This window comes from Passer montanus, unplaced genomic scaffold (assembly GCF_014805655.1).
Source record: "Passer montanus isolate IOZ18808 unplaced genomic scaffold, ASM1480565v1 scaffold127, whole genome shotgun sequence".
Classification (NCBI taxonomy): domain Eukaryota; kingdom Metazoa; phylum Chordata; class Aves; order Passeriformes; family Passeridae; genus Passer; species Passer montanus.
This window is the reverse complement of record NW_024359499.1, coordinates 553788-579863: the sequence shown is the minus strand read 5'-3', so window position 1 is coordinate 579863 and position 26076 is coordinate 553788. Positions and strand designations below refer to the sequence as shown.

At 46.7% G+C, this 26076-nt stretch overlaps 1 protein-coding gene across 8 annotated transcripts in view; it reads right to left on the bottom strand.

Moving 5' to 3' along the window:
* Positions 1 to 26076, bottom strand: part of PPP1R12B (protein phosphatase 1 regulatory subunit 12B) — a 132414-nt gene that overhangs the window by 54700 nt on the left and 51638 nt on the right. For 6 of the 8 annotated variants that reach the window (XM_039698577.1, XM_039698573.1, XM_039698575.1 and 3 more), the window contains exons 9-14: positions 22797 to 22906; positions 19567 to 19764; positions 18718 to 18800; positions 16466 to 16591; positions 10857 to 11042; positions 10150 to 10335 (exon numbers count right to left, since the gene is read on the bottom strand). In XM_039698577.1, coding sequence (XP_039554511.1) covers positions 10150 to 10335; positions 10857 to 11042; positions 16466 to 16591; positions 18718 to 18800; positions 19567 to 19764; positions 22797 to 22906 — 889 coding nt within the window. The remainder of the gene's footprint in view (positions 1 to 10149; positions 10336 to 10856; positions 11043 to 16465; positions 16592 to 18717; positions 18801 to 19566; positions 19765 to 22796; positions 22907 to 26076) is intronic. The other 2 variants (XM_039698579.1, XM_039698581.1) reach the window with 2 other exon arrangements.

The following is a 26076-nucleotide window of genomic DNA, read 5'->3' as shown; positions in this document are numbered from 1 at the left end:
AGACGGCGAGTGGGATGCAGCTCAGGGCTGGGCTGGATGGCACAGGCACAGCAGCACACTGCTCTCCAAAGCAGAAACACTGCAGAGCACAGCAGGCTGCAGGGCACAAGCACCAAATGGGGTGTGAGGCAGCTTCTGAACAAGCCACAGAGTTTTTAATTATGTTTTAAAGGAACATGCTGCTGCCTCAAGTGCAGAGCCTGTGTCACCCTCTTAATTCAAGCAAGTATCTCAGGGGCAAAGCAGATCTTCAAAGGAAAGGCCCTATGTGTTGTGTTTCCTTGCAATAAGCTTTCTCTGAAAAATACTTGCAATAAGAGCAGCCATCACACCAAGCTGAAGGCATGTATAAAGCAGAACAGATTTTTACCAGAGTTTTGGCTGTAAGTTCAAGGAGAAGAATAGAAATTGTTCAAGATGTGTATGTGAGAGCTAACAAAACCACTGCAGAGGTTTACAACCCCCACAGACAGAGAAAAGTGTGTCCTGCTGCCCTGAGAGAGCTACAGGCTTCTGGTTTGTATATTACCTAGGAAAAAAATCTGGTAACTGACTGACTAACTTGTCTCCCACTTAATTCTGCCTATTTTCAAGAAAACACCTATTTTCATCTGTCAACTGTTTCATCAAGGATAGCGTAAAACTCAAATGGCTCCCAACTACTCATCACCACATCAAGGCAAAAGGAGCTGCAATACAATTCTAATAGAAGGGGAGATGCCACCAAGGAAATAGGAAGGCTGGATATACAGGTTAGTAAACCAGGAGAATAAACATACAGAAGAAAATCTGTATGTTAGAGAATGCTTGCCAGAAGGAAAGAAAATACTGTGAGGAGAAACCCCTCCCAAGTCAAGGGTGAATGATACAGAAAAGGGAGGTACAATGCCCTGCTGGTTGGTGCATGGGTAACAAGAACAGAAGATTGGTTTCTCCAAGAAACATACAGTCGTATGACAATCCTTTTATGATACTGGTTTCCATCCTGCCATCCTGAACTCCTTCAGGCTCTCAGAGCTTTAAATGTTTCTGGCAAACACCATTCACCACCATGGAGTCCTTTGGCAGAACATCACCAAGCCCCAGAGGGAGCAGCAAGAATGTGCAAAACCTGGAGTTTTACATCACCTGCATGTGGCAGAGCAGCTGTGGCTGCCCCATCCCTGGAAGTGTTCAAGGCATGGCTGGAAGGGGCTTGGAGTAACCTGGTCTAGTGGAAGGTGTCCCTGCCCATGGCAGGGGATGGAATTAGATGAGCTGTAAGTTCCCTTCCAAACCAAACCTTTCTGGCATTCTACGAACACCTGGCAACAAATTTGGAAGCTAAACATTCACCAAGTTCTACAGCTGTGCTCTTCTCAGAATTTCTTCAAGCAATTTTGTTCTTCTGTCAGGACTGAAAATTGAGATACACCCCACCCCCAACGTGAGCTGCATTGGGCCATGACAGGTTCCCTCCATCCCTGTCAGGTCTTTCTCCAATAAATCCAGGTCCTGCAGCCAGCACAGTAAGAACATGAACTGCACACAGTAACTGGTTCATCATCACCGTTTTCCCCAGTCTCTGGAAATGAGACTCTGCTGGTCATGACCTGGAGCTGGGCTTAATGGGGCTCTTCTGATGTAAAGCTCTTCCCAGGCCCTCTCCAAATCTTCTCACCTCTTTCTAGCTTAGAAGTGACTCTGAACTACACACATTAGACTAGAACCAACAGTGACAGTTTTCTTGGAAGCCAGGACAGACTTCTGGCTCTTCCAAATCCAGGTAACACAGGTAAGGGGAGCCAGGCACAGGATTGGCTCCCTGTCCACAAGGAGGTGTGTTCACCACATGGAGAGCTATGTGGTTACTTAGACTTAAAATGTTTGAAATTTCTCTCCTTAAGAAGAGTATAGTATCCCTATTCCAAATATGGAGTGATTTAAAAAGTCTTTGTCACACATATATCTATTTCTCAGGCATACACACGCACATATATATGTTTATATATACATGTATGTATATTCAAAACTCACATGCACTGTGAAAAAAGGAAGATTTAAAAAAAATGTCAGCAAAAGCCTCAAGTACAGATACTGTTCTCCTGGAAACAACTGGAAAAGTACAGCATCCCAGCAATGCATTCCTACAAACTGGAGAGTTGCCATTAGCAAATAACTGTCCGTAAGCTGGAGGAGGGAGGAGAAGCAAGTGCAAGTTCTGCAGGCAACAATGCTGACAGCAGTTCCCAAAATACAATTCCTTAAGTTAGAAGATGAACTATGTCCCCAGAAGCAAGTCAATCATTGGCAGCTACATGGAAACAGTCAGAAAAAGAAACTTTCGTGCTCTCTTATCCAAGCAACAGGTTTTGGTTCTTCCCTGAATTTATCCCTGTGCTGACATGTTCTGCCCATCAGCCCACTGCAACTGGAAATAGCCCTTAGAGAAACTGCCAGAAGCTGGATGTGCTCTGAGAGACCCTTGCGGGCAGGAGAGAAGGACAACACATCAGACTGTGAGTGCTGGAGCTCGGAATGAGGGGGGAGACAGCCTGACAATGCAGAGTTATTTAATAAGCTGAAGACAGAATGATAAAAAGATCATGGTCCTAAAGCCTTTCACAGCTGGCTCAAAAAGGCTTGGCTGAGAATTCCCCATTTTCAGGCTTTTGCTGCTGGGAGCTGTTGTGTTTCAATCTGGACAATGAATTCTCAGCTCCTGCAAGTTTCAGTGTCTGAAACTTTGGTTGCAGGTTGATTACATGTTCACTAGCAGCAGATTAACTTCTTTATTTCCCACAGCTCTGCTTCACTCAACATGTTCGGGTGCCAATGTAAGAGTTTAAGAGACTTGTGATCTTTACCACTTGTTAATCACAACAACCATCTCCCTTTATACCTGCAGAACTCCTCTTTCCATGGGACATTTACAATGGGGCGAGGTTAAAGGTACGACAGCTGAGGCTGCAAGAACATTTCCCATCAGGGAGTTCAGGATAATTTTGGTCCTTTCCCATGCCCCATCCCTGGAAGTGCTCAAGGCCAGGCTGGTTGGGGCTTGAAGCCACCTGTTCTAGTGGAAGGCATCCTGCCCATGGCAGGAGTGGGATGACATGAGCTGTAAGATCCTGACCAACCTCCCAACCCAAACCACAGCATTCCAGGGTTCCATGTTCAGTTCTGTGTGTGCCCCTCAGACAGCAGAGCTGCTCCTTTTGTGCTGTGTCCCCACGGCAGCTCCTTGTGCTTCCCTGGCAGCCTGGATGGCTCCAATATGAGGTGAGGAGTGCTCAGGTTGCAGATCCAGCTGGGAACACAGCCCTGCAACCCCTGTGCCAGAGGAATGAAATACAGCATTGGTACTCCCGAGAGCTCACCAAGTTTGGGGCTGGAGGAGTCAGCACATACATGAGAAGCTTTTAATGATCTATGTAATCCCTTCACATTAATTAATGTCACTCAGCATTATGGTGAAGAGTGAAAAGGCAAAAAATATCACAGTGATTACAATGCCTAAGCTGGCTGCAGTAACTGTTGCTGTGAACTCAGACATTTAAACTTCTGCCAGAAGAGGAGAACACTTACTTTTCTAAAAACAAAAAACAATCCAGGAATTATTTCTGTAAGAGAAAAGCAAAGAGTGCTGCAACCCCAGAGCAGAGATAGCCAACAACACCTGAACTGACAGTATGACCCTGTCACTGAATGGGTCAGCTGTGACCATCACAAGCACAAAGCTTACCAGGATGGAATATTTTGGAGTTGTTTGTGTTCAGCACAGGACTTCAGGTGTCAATACACAGCACTGAGTGGGTTATCACCATGATAGGGAACAAGATGCACCGTCTGCAGTTCTCAGGAGCTGCATCCTTGCATTAAAAATCTGCTGCAGGAACTGGAACAGGATGGAACTTACTGCCACTGGTAGAGGAAACCAATGTCCTGCCTCTGCCATCATCCCTCTCATTTGCAACTGAACCAGTACAATCTGACATTTTCAACAACTTTAAGCAGAACTGTTAGAGCTTTCCCAAAAGCTAGTTTGCAGTCTGAAACAAAAAATTTTCCAGGGCAGAAAATCCCTGGGGAAACAAAAAAAATTAACTTGGCAAAACTCCGAGTATTTGGGAAATTGTCTTCTGCAACAAAAAAATAAAGTAAAACCAAAACTTGATGGTGATCAAATTCAGCTGCTGAACCAAATATGTTCGCCTGCCAGTGCATCCCAGCAGCCTTCCACTGCCACCTTGTGGGAGCAGGAGATGCTTGAGCAGCTCCAAGCAACAGGATCACAGATCAGCCCAAACTGAATTATGCAAAATATCACTGAATATTAATAATGTATCAAAGATTTCCATTTCCTACTGAGCTCACATTGCAATTTCTCAGACAGTGGCTTTAGTTCAATTTCCAGTGTCCACTGTTCTCAGGTACAGAAGATTAAGTCTGCACAAAGACTTTTCAAATAGAAATGCCAGGGAGGTTACCTGGCTTCTTTGGCTCCTCCAACTGTCACATCCCCAGGCCAATACTGTGGAGCACAGAATTTAACAGACTAGCTGATTTAGTGCTGAACTAGCTCTCATCTTTAGTGACACACAGGATCTCTACAAATATTTCAGGTACATCCTTGGCTTTAATAGCCATTTTGGGCACAGAGAAGTAGCTGAATTTGTCAAAGTTAGTAAAGCCCAGACTCTAAACATGCAGGCAGTGGCACTGGATGGCACTGGAGCCAGAAGGTGCCATTTCTGCTGTTAGAGCGAGGGTGAAGCGCGAGCAGCAGGGCAGTGGTTCCCATTAGTAAGCCAAGAGGAATTGCACACACACTGGGCATGGACAGGGCTGGGGAAAAGGCAGTTTTACCTGCTGCTTGCTCCACGCTGCCAAGCTGCAGTTCTTTTACAATGCTTAGCTCAAGTGGTCCCTGCTTCCTTTTCTTGACCATTCCTGAAGGATCCTGCATGGATTCCTGCTTTTGTTAGCAGGCCAACCTACAGCCTGGGCTCCTCCGCCCAAAGCAAATGCCAAAATATCCTCCCCCCTTCCCCTGAGGCCTGGGTGGATAAAGCCCTGCTGGCTGAGCATGCAGCACACACCTGCTCGCCACCCCTGCAGGAAACCACACTGACCCCGGCCCACACCTCGACCTTACTCAAAATAAAAATGCAGCTTGATTTCTGATCCAGCAGGAGCAACCTCGCCTCTTCCCAACATGGACAATCCCAGGCCAGCAGAATTCCTGCCCTCCCACGTCAGCCCATTTCAAAGGCTGCACCAGCAGCCTTTGAAAAAAGGGACAACTTTATCTGAAAGTGATTAAGTGCAGAGGCAGAGGCAGTGGCAGGGAAATGCTGTCACAGCAGGTGCCAGATGATCATTCAGCTCTTCACAGGAGAGAGCAAGCTCTTAACTTCTTGTTGTCCACTGTGTAGTGTGGACAGGAATCCTTCCCTTGCCTTGTAGCAGCTCCTTGCATGAGCATCCCACTGCTCTGCTTCCCCAGAGACCTTTCCCAGGAGATCAAGACCACTCACTCTGCATCAGTCAGTGATAAGGATTACAGAGTCAAAGGCTATTAAAAATATGGCAGCAGTGAGCTATTGTTCACAGCCCTTTCTGCCAGCTCTTCTCAAGCAACATTTAAATACTCCTTGAATGCAATTATCATAGTTGGCAGCAGCGAGCTATTGTTCACAGCCCTTTCTGCCAGCTCCTCTCAAGCAACATTGAATGCAAATCTCATAGTTAACTTTCACAGAGATCAGGGTCCTTTATTCCATTTGTCAGATCATAAGGGTTAAGGGACACATCAGGTGACACATCCATACTCTTCCTAGAGGAGACACACTCAGAATGCCCACAGGACAAGAACCACAAGGAAAAAGGACTTGCCAAAAATTGTTCATCTAACAGTACTGGTGGAGGAGGATTCAGTTATTAATATATTAATAATATATGCTACTATAATTAGCAGCTGGATCCTTAGAATGAAAAATGAATTCCTCTTGGGAGTGAAGCAGGAAACAGAAGTGTTTGTCAAACACAGATACCCGGCATGTCAGTGAATTTCCTTCAGCTGAAAAGTATTTCTATGGGAGACTTTAGAGGGCAAAAAGGCATGGGCTGAGCAGAGCCACCCACCCCAAAGCTGCCCAGAAAACCAGGCCACCTCACTCCTACTCTGATTTGTCACTGGAATCCTGGAATGGTTTGCTTTGGAAGGGACCTTAAAACTTATCTAGTTCCACACCCTGCCATGGGCAGGAGCACCTTCCACTAGACCAGGTTGTTCCAAGCCCTGTCCAACCTGGCCTTGGACACTTCCAGGGATTGGGCAGTTATGTGAGAAACTGTTCAGAATAAATTAACAAGTAAGGAGAGAGAGGAGTTTCCTGTCCCTAAGAGTATTTCTGATGGCAAGTACTGGAACCACCCTGCAGGAACCTGCCCGAGGAACAGGAAGAACACACACAATGGCAGAATTAATTTGTATAAACACAGTGGTGGGGGGGTAAAAAAAAATCCTAATTCTTGGCAAACCAGGAGATATTTCAAATTCAAGAGTCCTTTCAAACTGGCCACATAACTGAGAGCAGACTTGCCTTTCAGAAGTTTTCAGGCAAAGCATGTCTCACCACATGCCAGCTGTGGGCTACATGGTCACATTTCCAGTTGCTCTGGGAAGTAAAAGTTCCAAAAGAAGAGTACGAAAAGCTTCAGCCAGATCTCCCAGACTTTCTTTCCAGCACAGATATCTCATGGCTCAAGTGACATTCCAGTACAGCAGGATCTCCTGCAGCCCCTTTCTAACCCAGGGGACACAGCTCCAAGCAGGCCAGACCTGTGACACCAGGAACACTCTGCAGTGCAGGACTGTCAGCAGAAGCCGTGAGCAGAGCCCTGCAATGAATCTGCACAGACAGGATGCAGAGAACTTGGGTAAGAAGCTTTTGGTGGCACTAGAGGCCGCTGTCACCCTGGATGAAGGTGGATAATCCAGCACTGGGCTACAACCAACAGGAACCCCCATTCTCCACCATCTACAGGCACCCAGCAGAAGTGAGGAAGCTATTAGTTCTGCCCTAGGAAGAACCAGGCCTGTGTGAGCTACTGTAGGCACAACATCCACACAGCTGACATCCACACTCAGCAGAGTCAGGGCTGTTTGAGTTCAGTGGACAAACACACTGACAATGGGAGTCAATTTGCTTTTGGCAGGAGATCATCCAAATGGCCAGACCGCACTGATCATCAGCAGCTCCAAAATACCCAAAAAAAACCCCAAAAAAGAAACTGCCTGGCACAAGCACTGGCTGTGGGAGATGGCACATTTCCAGCCCACAGCATTAGCACACTGCAGTGCTGCAGAGGAGCATTGGGAGGCTGGGATGTGCAGCAGGACACACAGAAGGCTGGCATGTGCAGCAGGACACACAGAAGGCTGGCATGTGCAGCAGGACACACAGAACACAGGGGGCAGTGTCAGGAGGCTGGCATGTGCAGCAGGACACAGAGAAGGCTGGGATGTGCAGCAGGACACACAGAAGGCTGGGATGTGCAGCAGGACACACAGAACACAGGGGCAGTGTCAGGAGGCTGGGATGTGCAGCAGGACACACAGAACACAGGGGGCAGTGTCAGGAGGCTGGCATGTGCAGCAGGACACAGAGAAGGCTGGGATGTGCAGCAGGACACACAGAAGGCTGGCATGTGCAGCAGGACACACAGAACACAGGTGGCAGCAGCCGGGCCCCAGCCCTGACTGGGCACGGTCCAGCTGGCACCACGTGGCATCGCACGCCCCAAATGGATCTCTGCTCCACTGCCCCTCTGCTGTTTGTTCTTTCCTCCCCGCAGTAATTTACACTATTTCCCAGCATTTACTGGAGCCTAACCAATTCAGCTGGAAAACAGGGAGCAGGTGAACCACCATGGCTCAAACTGTGGTGGGGCAGGGTAAGGCTTATTGGCCACCACAGGATGCAAACCAGCACTCCAGAGCACTATGCCAGTCGTTCATTCAGAGCCCTAAGCAGCCTCTTCTGCTTTAAGCTTTTGGCTTCACACAGATAATTTTAAGGCCACAAGTTCGGAGATATCCCTGTGATCTAAAATTAGATGATCAGCCTGTTTATGTTTTTGTTGCTAAGAGCAAGCTGGTGCTTTGGAAACACTGAAGCAGCCCAAGTACTCCTGCAACAGCTGCCACTGGGAACTGAAATCCATACAGCACTGCCCTGACAACTGTTTGCCATTTGCCTTTTTATTTTACTGGAATTGGTCTCCTTCCCTAATAAGCTTTTCCTGTTTAGGTGACTTCTCCTGTCTCCTTGGGCCCATGTGTCCTAGTTCCAATGTGCAGGTAGCTCCCAGTCACTTTATCCCACTGTGAGGACATACATTCATCAGTAAGGTTTCCTCCCCCATGAGCACAATCTATAATTTCTGGGCTTTTTTTTTCTCTCAGTAGTCTGAAAGCATCAATTAAAGGTGGGAGGAATTTTCTGGTGTTTTCTCTTTACATTACCATAATTCACAGGAGATGGTTCTCTAATAAAAATGCAGGAGACAAAGAGATCTTCTGTATTATTTATAGAAACAGATTTGGCAGTAAATGCCAATGCAGTAATATTAATGGATGCTTTTTTGGACCTCTACAAGTAACTATCCCAGTCCAGTTCTTTATCTGCAGACAGTGCCAGAAGTCTGGAGGGACTGTGAGCAGCCCACTTCTGCAGGGAAAAACCTGCTTCTGCAACTTGATTCTGGGCTTGCTAAAATGTAGAGACCATTGTGAAAGGTCTTTAGTGAGAACTGAGAGCACAATACTCACTCTGTCCTCTTGCACAACCTCACTGGGCACTGGTAGTATCTTTTGGCAGCTCATCTCGATTCAATTGTAAATGACCCCAAGCCAAGTGACCTCCAGCAATGCAACAGGAGCACACAGAGGCACTTCCAGGGCTAACCCAAGTGCTTTCACACCAAAGATACCCTGCAGTGGCTAGTGCAAACTGTCCCTGCACACAAAGCTGAAGTTTTAGTACCTTCCAAGTGCTCCCTGTGCAAGCTCTGGGAAAAAAAAAATCCCAAGCACCATTACAAGTTTGAGTATTTTCCAACAGCACAGCAGCAGCTCAGCCCCACCACCTTTAGCCCTGTAAGCTGATAATTCCCATTACTGCTTTTGCCATCCTTCAGCCTCAGGCCATTTAAGATGTGTCAGAGCACTATCTGCACTCAGAAAGGGTTGTATTTCAATAAATCACTATGACAGTTAGGAAGAATCCAAGCACTGGGTACTCTGCATGAACTCACTGCTGGTTAGAAACACCCAGTTCATCACTGCATTTCATTTTTTATTATTTGCTTTCACTGATGCCATTAGAAGAGACAGGTTTTGGAAAAGTTAACCTGTTTGCAGGAAGAATATATGGATCATTTAATATTCTGTAATTAATGCATACGGTAGAGCTCCTTTGGAAAGAGCTCTGTCACCCCAGGTTTGTATTTCCCCAGTCTTAAAATAACACCATGTGATAAGAAAGAGATACCACCAGCTGGAGTCAGAGTCATTCCCACTGCTGCTACTGCTGGAATGGCCTCAGCTGCACATGGCAGTCTCCTACCTCTGGTTTTTCCAGTCAATCAAAGCCATACCTGCTGCTGAAATCCATCTCCTACTGTGTAACACACCTACACACCCCAGGAATGTTTGTTTTCTCCCACTAACTGTAAAGGGAACCTGGGGGACCTTTGCAGCACAGGCATCTCCATCAGGGCATAAGTAAACACAGCTGAGCTGAATCAGAGGGACAGATTTTATCTGAATGTATCTCAGTGCAATGCTCTTTTTAGGATGGGATTCATTTTACAGAACCCACTGCGAGTGGCTGCTCTGCTGTGTGTCCCTGCAAACACGCTGGGATGGGCTGAGATTAGTACTGAAGAAAAAGGCTGAGACGCTGAAGAGACAAGTAGAAAATTATGAAACTAAATTTAACCTACAAGCCACTGACCATTCAGTTCAAAACCTTCAGAGAGAGTAGGGACAGGCGCCTGGGAACTTCATGGAACACCTAAAAACCAGTTCTTACACCCCCACCATCACCACCACGTGAGAGCTGCCCACGCAGAGGGCCACAGAGCCCACTCCTCACTGACCTTCTGCGCTCCCTGGCCTCCTCAGCCGAGAGGTCCTTCCCCGGGGCGGAGGCAGCCCCGGCATTCCCGGTGCCGTTGGCAGCGCCGAGCACAGCATGGTTTGTGATTACACCTAGAGGGGTGCTGGCACAGCTGCCATCTGTGTTTTTCTCTACAGCAGAATCAGTTTGTTGCCTGAAAGGGGCTCTGAAATAGAGAAGACATATGGAAAGCAAAGCAAGTGAACTCCAGTGCTGACCAAGTCCAACCTCCTCGACGGAGCATGGACAGTCATCCTCCTCACTTTACAGTCATGTGTTTGTAGAGAACAGCCACAGTAAAATGAATTTTACAAAACTTGAAGAAGAATGAGCAGGAGGAATTAATAGCCTTCACATCCCTGTTAGTAGCAAAAATGATCAGAAAAATGTACCTGGTGAAAAAGCAGAAGGACGGAACTCCAAGAGCTCCACTGAGCACCTGAGGGCAGCCTGAGCACATGCTGTGTCCCAGGGACAGAGGGCACAAGGGACTCACTGTGGGCTGTCACCTGCCTGCCAGTCACACCCACCACTGAGACTGTCCAACACCACCATCCTGGGATTGCTTATCATTCTGGAATTGCTTATCAGCACGTCCCATGTGGAAGCACACATCCAATCCCTAATTCACTGCAGAACTTCCAACCGAAATGCTGACTTTGGAGCGTTGTCTCTGGGAGCCATTACCTGGTGCTGTGGTAGGCTGAGGCAGGAGTGTTCACACCGAGAGATGTGGGGCAGCAAGAGACAGGTTGCCACGGGGTGCCCGGGGAGGTAGATGAGCCAATGGCAGTGGGTGAGGTAGCTAGAGATGGACTGCGACTGGCTGAAATGTAGGGACTGCTCAGGTCACTACTTCTACCAAATGAAGCACTGTAAAACATCACAAAATCACGTCCTTCAGAGCACAGTAAATATTCAACAGCACATCCCACAGCTGGGCTGGCAGCTGGGAAGGGAGCAGGTACCACAGGGCAGCAAAACATGTGCAAGGAGATCAGAGAGCAGCGGAGCTGTCACTGGTTGCCCACACAGGCCAGTGCCAGCAGAGCCCTGCTTAGCTAAGCCCAGCTCAGTTCCAGCAAGAGAATAATGACATGGGGGTGAGCTGGGGAGGATCAGGGAAGGAAAAAACCCTGCTGCAGTGAAAGTAGGGCATATGGAGCACTCTGTGCCCTGGGGAAAGGCAGGTGCAAGGATGAGGATGTTTAAAGCAGGAGAGGATAGAGTGACATAAGCTGGTCAGGCTGCATCACACCTGAGGATGTCCAGGACTTCCTGTTTTAAGAACTTATTTCCAGTGGCTTAAAGTTTTGGCAAAGATGATCAGTTCAGGCTTTACTTTTCTTTAAGACACGTTTGGCACAAACTGTATTTCTGGAAAATAGCTAGCACAGCTGTCCAAAAATATTCAAGATTGAGCAAGGGAAATAATATTTTGCCAGTTTAAAGCAAGTCCTGAAAATCTTACTCAAAAGCTGTGTTTGTGTTCATAGTTTGGAGAAGATGGAGGAGGAAACAAAAAGGGCTCTTATACAAGGATAGACCCTTTCACTTTTTCAAAGAAAATCCAGCCTAAGGGGAGAGAAAATCCACCCTAATGGGACAGAGAATCCATTCTAGTGGGAAAAGCTGCATATCTCTGAAAACAGACTTGATGAAGTCTGGCAGAATCTCCTTCTCACAAATGTCCAAGCCCTGCACCCAAGCTGCTCACTGCCTGCACAGAGTAATCCAGTGGCTCCTAGGGCCCTGCCACACCTTTCCCAGCATCTGGCATGCCTGGTCAGACTGGACTGTCTGAAGGATCAGAGGCTAGGAAGGCTGGCTCTCACCTTCTGCGTCCTAATGGCTCCCATGGCAGGGCACAAGGACCAAAGTGGTTGCACAGGAATAAAAGCTGACCTAGAGGAAAGAAGCAGGCCAGGACAGAGCTGCAGGTTTTAGGGAAGGCCAGGGACAACAGAATGAAACTGGAAGTCTACTCTAGAGTAAGAATCCAGAGAGCAGCCTGAGGCTGAAATAACACTGGGAAGGGGCAGGACCATAGCCAAGGACAGGAGGCCAGAGAAAGGATCCAGTCCTGTTCACCCAGGCACCCAATTTACAAGCCAGTTTTATATGCCAAGGCCCCCAGCAAGCCCAGCATGAGCAGCTGGTCCTTGGGGAGCCAAACGGGACAACAGAGCATCCTGGAAGGCCTCCACAGGGAGGAACCTCCCATTTGGGCTCCCCATTTGATGGCTGCCTGCCATATCCAGGTCACACAGGAACAAGCAAGTCATTGTCACCAGGTAGCAACCTCTGCCAGACCCTAAACAGAGCTTTCTCTGGAATGCTAGCCCTGCCTGGAGCATGCAGGAGCAGGAAGTCCCTCCCTTCTTGGCTCTCTGCTCCAGAGGGAAAAGCCAAGCCCTGGAGATGGGCTGGGAGGAGGGTGGGAGTGGGAAGAGAAGCCTGGCTGGGGTGGGCATGTGGAGCAAGCGGCCGTGGAGTTGCATAAATGAGTGTTGGGAGGAGAGGAGGGCAGGGGAGCCTGTGTCTGGGGAGGGAAGGAGAGGATCAGCAGGGGAAAAGGTGATGGCAGCCCTGAGGGAACAGAGTTGATGTGGCACCATCCTAGGAGAGCCCAAGGCAGGGAGGCTGGGGCACAAGGGTGGCTGCAAGAGAGAGAAGGAACTTGGTCAGGAAGGGAGGATGCAGGAGGATTATCAAAAAGCCCTGACAAGGATTGTTTTTCAGAAGGGAAAAGCAATGGGTGAGGAGGATGGAAGCAGTACCAGGTGCCTGGGAGAGCAGTGATGTGGGGGATAAGAGGAAAGGAGGAGGAGGAATGGAAGAAGAGGGCACAGGGATGGCATTACACCAGCTCCAACACACATGGGCAGAGAAATGTGGTGCTGGAGCACCAGGAACACACTCCTGCTCCAAAGGGAGCCAAGGCACTGCCATCTCTGTGGGAATCCACCTCCCAGCCTGTCCTCCTGCATGGGTGGCACTGCACAGTGAGAGGAGCACTCCAAGGCATTTACTCCATTGTTCACATTTGATTTGAACTGGACCAGAAAACTGCAATATAAAGGTTAGCCAGGGAATCCTGTTAATTAACAGCTGTGTACACAGGAGTCTGTGCAAAGGAGGACTATGAAATTATGCTGAATAATTCAACATCAGAAATAAAAAATTATTTTGACATGACACACTGCTCCTCATTCTCTAACATTATCACAACAGAACCATCAGGGAATGAGCAACGAAATGCAAAGCAACATTTCAAAGCAATAAAAAATACTTCTGACTTTAAGAAATACTTTAAAGGCATTAAAAACTTTTACTTAAGAACCTTCACACTCCTAAACAGCTTCCACATGTGGTAATAAAAAAGGTTTGCACAAAGCACATAACTGTTTTTTTAAACACACTGCCATGAGGTATTGCAGAGATCAAACTAGGATTTGGGTATGGAAGTTGGCTGCAGTGGTGGCTATTAAGAACAATGGTTAAATATAACCCCTGGCTCCTAAATTCCTGATTGCTGGAAGCAAAGAGAGTGTGGGAGGTAGCAAACTGCTGGAAGTTATCCTGGCTTTTGCAAGTTCTCTTTCAAAACCAGCTGCTGTCAGAAACAGTCTGGGCTGCAGGGACTGCTGTCCTGGCTCACTGCAATGGCTTTTATGTGACCAGAACCAGCAAGGAGGTATTTGCATCAATGTGAAATGCAGGAGAAACTGTGTGGCGGAAGGATTTCATTCCAGGGTGAGCCCTTCCTGGGAGGCAGCACTTCTGGCTGATGTCTAAGGCAGGATGCTGAACTAATCCAACCTGCTATGCCAGTTTTCCTCCACATCCCTTCATTCGACCTGGATTTTTGAAGGCCAGTGCGCACTAAAATGGACACCAGGATATTAGAGCAGGGTTCTGTAGATTTCTGAGCTAGTGGCACACGCAGAGAAAGCAGGACAACTGCCAGTACCACGAAAGAGAGATCATCAATATATGCTTCAACTAAAGCTGAAGAACATTTGTAACATTGCTACAAGTTATTTTGTTGAAAAAGAAAGAAAAAAGAAAAAGAAAAAGAAAAAGAAAAAGAAAAAGAAAAAGAAAAAGAAAAAGCCAGCTCTTAGCTCCTCTAAAGATGATTTGCTGCTGTTGTTCATTCTATGTTTGGGGCATCATAAAGAACATAACTAGGGGTTAGAAGGAATATTGGGAAGGAATTGTTCCCTGTGAGGGTGGTGAGGCCCTGGCACAGATTGCCCAGAGAAGCTGTGGCTGCCTCATGCCTGGAGTGCTCAAGACCAGGTTTGTGGAAGGTGTGCCTGCCCACAGCAGGGGGTGGAGATGGGATTTCAGCTCCCTTCCAGCCCAAACCAGACTGTGATCTTTATGGAGATCAGTCAAATGCTGAGGCAAAGGGGAGCTGCAGATGTATACAGTCATCCCCTCAGTGACATCCAGCATGTCATATTCCCTTGAATTCTTCCTCTCTAAGAAGAAGCTTTCACCTTTTGCAGTTGGGTTGAGAGTTTTGCTAATACTTGGAAATGACAAAATGCTTATGTCTACCAAGGTTCATTTCCTCATCTTAGGGGCGGATGCACAAGGTTGGAGAAATCAAAAGTTCAATACAATTGTATTCAATATCACTGTGCTCTCCTACACAAAACTATAAGGGACAAAGGTCTAATTGATCATGGTTTTACTGTTTGTATATGAAATGCAAACCCATTGATCTCTCCTTTAAAAGCATATTTATTCCTACCTGACAAAGCTATTCCCTGTACCTGCATGTGAGCCAGTTACTATCTTATGAAAGATCAGAATTCAGCCTGTGTCAAGAACTCAGTATTAGTGACCTCCCAATACAGCCTAAACCTTCCTCACTCTCTGTACAGTGTAACCAAGGAAATACAGTGAGTGTGTGCAGTGCAACACTAAATCTGGTGCAGGATTAGCTGGGATTAACCAGCAATGTTTGTAAAGATTGCCTGGGGGTGACTGGGCTGTCCCTCAGCTCAGGGAGCAGCACAGGTGTGCCAGCTGCAAGGGACAAAAGTTTTCCAATGTAATCAGCTCTAGCTTGTCCAGCTTCAGAGAGAGACAAGCCATGGAGGCTGGGCTGTCATCACGTCCCAGGATAGCTGTGAAGTCACCAGAATGGAGCAGCAGAGCAGAAGCTTCTGCTTGAAGGGGCTGCTTCACCTTTTGTGGCAATGGATCTGTACATGCTCAGCAACTGGCCACACACATCCTTGAGCACCACTTACCTCTACATAAACACAGCATAAACACTGGAACAAATTACCTCTTCCCAAGTATCTCAAGCAATTGTCTTGACTTCAGGACAGTTATTTAGTTCAGGGCGTAGAATCTCATGAATCTCAGTCTAAAACCTTAAGCTATTGCTGCCGTTTTCTTACTGCTGCTTTTCCTTAAGCAGAAACACAGTGGTTTTGCAGTGTGACATGGTCACTACAGGCTGTTTTGATGGTCTTCAGTATCAGCTGAAATAAAGGTGAGGTGCTGGCACTGCTGATCCTCCTGCTCACATGAAAACCCAGCAATGCACGATTTGCCCCACCAGAGCAGGGCACTGCCTCAGCTCACTCAGAGAGAGCTGTCAGGTGGCACCTCAAGGACACCGAGGCTCTGCCTCCCAAGGGGTCCCTGACACTGCAGTTACAGGAGTTCTGCCAGGAATTGCTTTCCTGCTTCTTCCTGGCTCCTTTACCAATAATAAGCCTCTACAACTTCACCCATACTGTGAACAAACTGCTTCCTTACTGCTTTATAAATCAATGGTAGAAGCATCAGTTTTACTCCTTAGCAAGTGCTGTACATCATGCACAAGATCACTGCCACTTTCTGATAATTCTATAAACATGGACTGATACAAACCAAAATTAGAGACAAGCTATAACTTGCTCACCAAGAGCTATCTGCGCAACGCTTTTGGATTCTTATTACATTAATCTGTTTTTATGATCAATTTTGGTTTTAATCTCTAACCATAACACCAGCATTAAACAGAGAAAACTTTGCATTTGAATTATGTGAAGAAGAGTATTTAAATTCAGTCCAGAAATTTGCAAATTAATAAAATTATAGCTTTTAAAAACACTATTTAGCATGACAAATATTAAAAAATCTTTTCTTTCCTGCTCTCAGCAGAAGAGGGTCCCAAGGCCAGTTACAAGATGCAGGAGGCAACACGCAGGAGGCCGAGGTGTGGGAGGCATGTTAAGAGTGGTTCTGACTGCCTGAGAACCCATGGAAGAGGGACCTGAACATACCTTTTCAAGTAGGTGGATACATAGGTAGTGGGTGCACCGGAGTGGGGAGCTTCGTTTCCCTTTGGCTCGTCCCTCCAGGGCTGCCGCGTGTAGGAGCCGCTCCGCACCAGGTTCACAGCAGATTCCCTACAGCAGGACACAGCACAGCCTTTGCTCAGAAAAACCCCTGGAGTCTGCTTTTGGTTCTTTCACAGTTTCACAACACAGATCCTTCCCTTACACCTACGTGCTTCATTGTTCAGGTGACACAGCTCAGAGAATCACCTGCTCTGGCCTTAACATCAGCTCCTGCTCTTGCCAGCTCACTGAAGAACCACAGATGATGTAATGTTTGGGATAAAGGGGAACAAGATCCTTTTTAGTCAGAAAATTGCAAATGAAATTCAGATTGTCCATAAAAGTTATTCAACATATTAAATAGTGTCATTTAATATTCTCACTGCTGTCTGTATCAAACAACAAAGTATAAATGGGTATATATTGAACTGCAGGAAAGCTTTTATTCTTCAAGGTATCCAGGCAAAGACAAAAGCAATTCAGCCCAGCAAAGCCTTTCACAAAATCAATAGGCTTGGAAAAGTCCTCTAAGATCACCGAGTCCAACAATTAACTCAGCACTACCAGGTCAACCACAAAATCATGAAGCAGAAAACAACAAACAAAATATTTACAGTATCTAAAGCTACTTGACAAGTTATCAAGAAATTCCTAGTAGTCCTGTTTACCCTGGTTATCTGAAAACAGGGCTCTCTCCCTAATGCTAATGCACACTCTGGCAGTGTATCCTGCTCTCTGCTGGTGCTGCAAAGGACCTGGAGCTTGCAATGCAGCACTAATCCATTCCCCTATCAGTATGCAATTATTTCTCATTTCCAGTTGTCATGCCTAGACTGATGCTCTCTCAAGACACGTGTGCGTTCCAGAAAGGAAAACCCAAATGTTTTGAAAGAAAAGAATATTGGGAAAAAATCTGTACTACAGAGCATGCCTGGGCACCATCTGTTCCTGAAGGCCAGTACTCCTCAGCCAGTCCCAACTCCACCCAGAAAAGGACACTTGTCAGCTCCTACAGGGGGATGTGCCACTCTATAGCAACCCCTGCCAAACCTTCTTGAGCTGATCAACAGCCACAAATTGTCCGCAAAACTCTCGATCTCAGGGACTGCCTGAGAGTGAACAAGAACACAGCAGGGATGTTCCAGCAAAAGATCAGCAAAGATTCTCAAGCTGTGCTGAAATTCTCTCAGGTTGTCATCTGCCACAGCTCCTGCCCAACAATTACAGTTCACAGCCACTGCTCTGCATGTGCCTTTCCCCCTCTGTTGGGGAAATAGCTGGACTTGAGGCTAAGGTCAAATTTTACTCCTTCCAGTAGAAACTGAATCATAGAATAGCCACAGTTGGAAGGGACCTTAAAGCTCATCCTGTCTTACTACCTGCCCAGGGAAGGACACCTTCCACTGTCCCAGGTTGCTCCAAGTCCCATCCAACCCGGCCTTGGACACTTACAGGCTTGGGGCAGCCACAGCTGCTCTGGGCACCCTGTGCCAGGGCCTGCCCACCCTCACAGCCAAGAATTCCTTCCCACTATCCCATCTAACCCTGCCCTCTGGCAGTGGGAAGCCATTCCCCCGTGTTCTATCACTCCAGGACCTTGTCCAAAGTTCCTCTCCAGCTCTCTAGGAGCCACTTTAGGCACTGGAAGGCCCCTGAAGAAGCTACTAGTAGAGATCAGCTCCTCAAATACATCTGGAATTCCTGGACTTACACACACCATTTACACCATGGTTAGGACCAGGGGCATTTACACACACCGACTGTAAAAACAGCCATGCAATGAAACAGTTTCTACATGGGAGAGTTCACAAGCTTGAGTGAATCTCAAGTGACAGAGGTGTGAACAAAGGGATTGAAGGTGACTGCTGAGCAAGTGACAACTACAAGTGCAGGTGGCAGCTACAAAATGAGGCACTTGCATATTAAAAGGAAAAAGGATCCATAAATCTGGCTGCCTGAATGGAGCCTGTGCCTGTGTGAATACAGGGGTGGAGGAACCAGTCTGTTGATTCCTGCTCACCTAAATGAAAACCAACGTACCAGAACTTTTATAGACAGAGCTGGCTCTTGATGTTGTGAATTCTTGTGTACTTGAGACTGCTGAGAAAATATACAGAGCATGACCACAGAAAAATTATATTCCAGAAGTACTACTGACAGGATGGAAGCTGAGCATTAACTTCAGCCAGTCTCACCTGTTTTCTTTTTCTTCTGTATCACTCGTACTGCTCAGTCTTCTGGGGACTATGGTGGCAAGATAACTCTTGTTGTCTCTGTCCTGGTGAAGCAAAAGAGGAACTTCAGCTACACATCTCTTACCCTTCCAGCATGTTCAGTGGTAAATAAATTCATGTTCAAACTCTTCAACTAAGAAAGCATTCTTCTACCAGCTGGTTTAAAGCAACTTCTTGCTTCTCTTATATTGCTTAAAGCAACAAACCACAGCATAGAAATATCAGTTCTGAAAGGGATTTCCTGATGACCATGGTAGTGAATAAAAGCATCTTCTAACTTAGAGAATAACTTGTCAATCACAGAATCAGAGAAGTGGTTTGGGTTGGAAGGGATCTTTAGTCCACTAGACCAAGCTCCATCCAAGGTGGTCTTGAACACGTCCTGGGATGAGGCATCTACCCATGGGCAGAAAAGTTACAGTTACTGAATACGTGGGATGGGATTTACAAATGCAGCTGGTAGATAGAGGAGGAATCCATATAAATGATGGAGAAGGAGAATCTCCACTGCAGGCATGTGCTGTTGTCTGGATTGGACATTTTCTGGTGAAGAACAGTGCCAGACTGGCAGCCCCTGTTCAGTGGCAGCCTGGTCCAAACTGAGTAGGAATTAGGCCAAAGGGGCACCAAACTACAGTTCTGGAGAAACAACTGACAGGAGGAAAATATTTTTCAACAGAAAAAGAAGGTAAGAATGAAAGAGACCGTTGTTTGTTATGGACACAAACCCCAGCAACAACTAAAAGGGAAAGGGGTTTACACCCGTGGGGTAAAGTGGATACCCTGAAATATCCTTGCTGAAAGCCAAACCTTTTCCTTGTTGTCCAACAGTGCAGATATCCGAGGGCTGGACGAGGAGCGATAGATAGAAGAAGTTTTATCCCTCTGTGCCTCACGAGTGGCAGCGACTTCACTCAACATGTTGTGGCTGCCAGTCTTCCTCAGGCCCAGCCGCCACGACGAAGGAGACTCATCCTTCTGCTCGTCTGACTTGCTGAGCCAACTGAACTGTGGAGGAGAAAATGGCACATTTGGAGAAAGGAAGAGCACTGCAAGGCCCACTCTAAGTTCAGAAAGTGTTTCAAAAAAGCACCAGTTTTTGCAGGGCTAGACTTGTAAGACAGAATGACTTATTTCCTGCTTCACTTTAATTACAGGAGAGCTCAAGGTGAACTCACAGGGATGCAAACTGCTGTAGTGCCTCATCCCCAAGCAATCTTCTGTCATTGTGCAGGTCTTTGCCTACACAGTGCCCTCCTCCAGCTTTGAGGAAAGAATATAAGGAACATTGAAGCTTTTATTATCACCCATTTAGGGGAATTATTCAGTGAAGGCAGAATACAAAAAACAAATACTCATGTCTTACAGAATTAGCTGCAAATAAACCCCTCACACCAGTGGAATCCAGAGGAAGCCATTGAGATCACCAGGGAGCTGTAGCCAACACCACTGTAAAGGAAGAAACTGAGGAAACCTGGATTGTTCAGCATGGAAAAGAGAAGGCAAAGACAGGATTTAATTGCTCCGCTCCTTAGGGGTGGGTTTACAGAGGACATGGAACCAGACTTCTCTACAGTCTACAGTGAAAGGAGGAGAACAGACAAGTTTCCACTTGGGAAATCCCAGCTGACACGGAGACGTAACTCCTGGCAGGATCAAAGCTGCACTGGGACAGAGAGTAAAGGAGTAGAGCATCTCCATCCTCAGAGACCTTTTAATACTCAGCTGAGCTCAGGTAGGACAAAGCAACATGACATGAGCTTAATCCTGCTTTGAGCAGGATGTTGGCCTTCAGCCTCACTAAGGCCCCTTCCATGGGCAGATAACTGTGCATAGCACAGAATGGGCCTTTGTGCTTTTTCCTACATGAGGCACTTCTGACCTGCATATATTAGTCCTTGAAGACACAACTGCTTAAATGTACAACTGCTTAAATGTACGACTTCAGCTACAGTGATCAAGTCTTTAAAAAGGCTGCACGCTGCTGTTCAAAAATGGAGCCTGAGCACCACAAGAGATACTTGTGCAGGGCTAAGCACCAAGTTGTACAAGAAATAAAGCAAACAAATTATTAGGAATTTTTGGAAAAGTACAGAATACAAAACACACAACCACTGTGGCTCTGTATCACTGCAGAGTACAATCACACCTTTGGTAACACCACAGCTCAGGTCCAGGGTTCAGCAGCAGTTGACAAGAAGGGAAGAGTTCAGGGAAAGGCAGCAAGAATGAGTAGAGCAAGAGAGGTTTTGCATGAGGAGATATTTAGTATATCAGTAGTCTCCAGGCTGAGATATGACCAAGGTACATGAAACCCTCAGTGGCAACAGAAGGGTGAGTAAGGAACAATTATTCCTTGGTCCTTCCCATAAAGGAACGAGGGACAGCAAACAAACCCAGTGTGTGGTTGTTAATGGGACAGGGAGCTTTGTAGAGTTTTTAACTAAGCTGAAGGATTCTTTTTACCACTGGACATTAGAGGATCCCAGTCAAAAAGTGACTGCATAAAGTAAAATTCTGCAGGGACTATTGAAGACAAAAAATACACCAGGTTCAGCGAGTTTCTGAAATGCCAATTGCTGGACTGTGGGAGGGAATTCCTGCAAGACTGTGTTCTCTAGTAGCTTCTGATGGTCACTGTTGGGCAGGACACTGGGCAGACAAGACTTTTGATCAAAGCTGATCTAAGCATTATTATACCATATTCTGTCTGACACAAACCATCTGACACCATTCAGAGTAAATGGAGCTACTGGAGAGCTCTGCCCTCAGACTCACTGTCTGAAGACTGCCAAGCTGAAATTATCCCTCCAGCATTTGAGCAATGTTTTCAGCTCGTGTCATTTCAATGCAGATGCAAAGAGTTAATCTGTACTCCACCATTTCCAGCACTGCCAGTCTACTGAGCCACACAGCTCAAACATTTTCATGTACTTTTGATGCTTTCCTCAGAGAATGCTCAAAACCACAGCAAAAGCTGCCATCTATAAATTCTGAACACAGGAACAGCACATACTAATAACTGCCCTAATAGAGGGCAACACAATCTAAAGCCCAGTCTGTCAAAGAGAACTACAGAGAAATCAAACAGGTAAGAGAAGGTAAAGAAGCTGATCTTAAGTGACTGAGGTCAAATCAATAATTTCTTCACTCACAGGCCAGCTTCTACACTCTAACACCCTTTTCTGCATTAAACAGCTCAACGGAGTGAGAGACCAAACTTCTCAGCAGCTGGGAAAAGGTTAACTGAAGTACTCACACTTCCCAGCACCTTCTACCTCTAACAGTTCCCCTGCTAAGCCAGCCTGAGCCGAACAATGCCAGAGGAGCTCCCTTTCATTTGATCTTGGTTATGCTCTGTTACATTTGAAAAATAAAACATTGTGACTAAGCAAGAAACATTTTCTCCCGACAAGCACCTAGCGCTTCAGCTCTGCGTTGTTTTCTCCACAGTCTGGTGCAAAAAGAAAGCAGCAGCATACAACAGGAGTCCTGTGCAGAGCAGTCTCCTGGTGCCATGTAGCTCAGTGATCTGAGAGCTGGAGGATTCACATAAGATTTCAGTGACCACTTCACCTTTCAAAGCTTTTATAGCCCAGCTGGCCAGCCACATGCAAACTATCCTCTGCTTGCTGGACAGTAACATCACACCACTGACTCAACTGGCTTTGGCAAGTCAGAGGCACTTTGGATGGTGGTGCCAAACTCACCACGGGCACACAGGCAGAAATCAGCTCTGGTGACAGATCTGCTGAGAAGACATTGGCACCAGCCCCCTCAGAACTGACAGCACATACAGCATGTGTTGTAGGCTGGCTATCTTCACCACAATTGGCTTTGGAGGGTCAGAGATTCAAGAGGAACTGTATTGTCCCTACACTGCTGTTAACACTCATCTTTATCAGAATTTCATACTACCAGGCTTTTCTAAATTCAAGTCTTAAAGTCCTCTGAAGACTGGTTTCAGAGCATCCATCTCCCAGTAACACCTTCTGCTTCTGAGCTCTACTGGAGTCCCCATTGATTCCAAATTCACTTACTCTTCTGGCAGATGCAGTGAAGGAGTTGGGCTCGGGTGGTGGCATTTGCTCAGTGATGCTGGGCCTGGATTCACGGCTGGAGTGGTTGGCAAAGGGCTCTTCCTTTCTCTCTACAATTTTAAACAAGAAGAGAAACCAAATGTTTCAGTATTGCACTTCTGAGGCCCTTCTTTACACAGAGTGTGGTCTGCACTCCAGTTCAGTGCTGTGTGACCTCCTTGGATCACAGAAATGTCAGTGCTTTCTGCACTATCAGATGGCAGGGCTTTCTGCAAGGAGCTTCCCACTTCCTAAAGAATAGGATGGACACATTTGCCAGGCAAAGCTTTTGTACTTTATCTTCACAGACAAGCAAAATCTTTGCAGAAAGCTCCATGCAGAGGACACACGGTTTTTTGTTTTTCACAATTTTGTTTCTTGTCTGGGAATTTCTTCCCTGGATAAAAAGGGGCACATGCTGTTCCTCCTTCCTGAACCACAAGTGTGGTACAGCCCACAGCCCTGAGTGCCCAGTGCTGGGTTTCACTGCACAGTTCTCTGCACTTGCCTGGGCTGCTGGGCAGAATTTCTGGTCTTCTGCAGCAAAGTCCATTTTTTTTTACAGAAAGCCAGGACTGCTGCCCAACAAAAACCCCTACTTGGGCTCCAAGAAAGCTAAGCAACCCTTGTCCAAGCTCACAGCTGGCTCCCTGTTTGTTAGATAAGAGCAGCAGTCCAGTATCACATTTATTTTTTGTATCTATGCATATGCTTGACAGAAGAACATTCACCAGACATTACCAGGAGGAGAGTAAGCAGAAAGTGTGACTCAGGCAGTAGGTTCACGTGACAGGAGAGCACAGGCTGGAGACAGACTATTCATCATAAACCCAGGCATATGGAACCTGCCTGAGAAATGATGTACCTGCAGCCACCAATCAAGGCTTTCCTTATAGCTGTGAGTGCTCACACAGTCATGGCTTGGAAAATAGAAAGCAACTTTAAGCATAAGCACCCAAACAGTCCTAGCAAATAACCTATGTGCAGGGAATAAAAATCTGCTGTTACACATTTGGAGTTGTTTGGGATGGAGCATCTGGAAGGATGGCACCTTGGAGTGTGAAGATCAATCTTTCTGTAACAAATATTCTTGGTACCAGAAAAATAAGGATTCAAAGGACACAAAAACAAGAAAAGAGCAAACCAAGAGAAACATTTTAAAATAACAGGAAGTTATCAGGACTGACAGAGCCTGAACTAAAGAGACAAGGACAGAATCATGGAATCTCCTGAGCAGGAAGGGATCATCCAGTCCAACCCCTGCCCTGCACAGACACCCAACAATCCCACCCTGGGCATCCCTGGCAGTGCTGTGCAATCACTCCCGGAGCTCTGGCAGCCTCAGGGCTGTGCCCATTCCCTGGGGAGCCTGGGCAGTGCCAGCACCCTCTGGGGGAAGAATCTTTCCTGAAATCCAGCCTAAATCTCCCCTGACACAGCTCCAGCTGTTCCTGTGAGTCTGCAGAAGAATGGATTCTCAGCCCCTTTTCCCTCTCTGTGAAGCAGTAGATTTCTGTTCTGGAGCAGAGCTCTCACCCACCCCTGGGGAAGGGGCAATGGGTCCCTCATTCCTCCCTGCAGGCCCGGCCTGCCACACTGGGCATCCAAGCCCATGGAAATGCCCATTTGCTGCCAGCTGCTCATTGTTGTGACTGCTCTGTAAAACACAGAGCACTGCAGGAAGGGAAGGTGGCAGCAGCTCTCCAGGCTGGGCTGGATGGGCACTGGGAGCCTGTTCTGGAAGTTTATAGCACACAGGACAGCTTTTAAGGTCAAGCCTAATTAGAAGGGCACAGGCTAAAGTGGTAATGACAGGCTGGGAAGGACTAACTGTGAGCAATGCGACTGGAACATTCTGGGACATCTTCTGCACAAGAGGGACAAGCAGAGGGACTCTGTGCTGGCAGGGCTGGCTTTGGGCAGGACCCCACATTTTATTATACCAAAATTTCAGTAATAAACATTATGAATTCCAGACAAGATAAACTGGAGAGGATTAGTTCAATCTCCTCAAAACAGATTTGGTAAGAGTAAAAATTTAGGTTTCTAATTCCTCTTCTGTAAGGGTTTTTGTTTGATTGTTTCTAAACAAAACAACATTAAAAGCTTCCTTGGCCTGCTTTAATTCCCAATAATTGCATATTGTAATAGTTCCCAGCACAGATAATCACCATAGAATTTTATACTGATCTTTCTCTTGTTTACAAGAGGTCAATGCCAAATTAATTGTCTTCAAAATTAATAAAGTGACATGAATGCCCTTAGTTTCCTTCATCCGAAGAACAAAAATTTCTTACAGATTATAAGAAACTACTCTGAAGCCTTCCAACAATTTCACTGCTTCCCTCATCCAATTTCTTCCTCCCACAGTCTCTGCAAATTCAACAAATTAATCGCAACCTGAGACTCTTCAAAACACACCTCAAAATAACCTTGTGTGTTACACTGCCAGCTTCTACATGTCCTGCTTTATGCTCGGCTACCAAAGGGGTTGGAATTTTTAGGTTTAAAAAGACCACTCAGAATTTTTTTTTCATCTGGACTTTGAACACTTTAGAACAAGTCATAACCTATGTGTCCAGCACTGCTAAGAATGATAAAGGTATGGGAATATTACAGAAAATTAAGAGGAATAAGGGAATAATATTCATGTTTTCATACGCCTGCCTCCTGTACAATGCAACATGTAAAATGTTGACCAGAAAAACATAGAACCACAGAATCCCAGACTGGTTTGAACTGAAAGGAACCTTAAAGCCCATCTCATTCCACCCACTGCCACGGGCAGGGACACTTTCATCTATCCCATGTTGCTCCAGTCTGGCCTTGGCCATTTCCTGGGATGCAGGGGCAGCCACAGCTTCTCTGGGCCACCAGTGCCAGGGCCTCCCCACCCTCACAGGGAGGAATTTTTTCCTATTATCCTATCTAAACCTACTCTCTGTCAGTTTGAAGCCATTCCCCTTTGTCCTGTCACTCCAGGCCCTTGTAAGCAGTCTCTCTTCATCTTCCTTGCAGGCTCCCTTCAGGTCCTGGGAGGTCACAGTGAGGTCACCCCAAAGCTTCTCCAGGCTGAGGAATCCCAATTCTCCCAGCATTTCCTCACAGCAGAGCTGCTCCATCCCTCTGATCTCCCTGGTGCCTCCTCTGGGCTCGCCCCAGCAGCTCCCCATCCTTGCTGAGCTGGAAGCCCAGGGCTGGGGCAGCTCTGCAGGTGGGGTCTCAGGTGAGCAAAGCACAG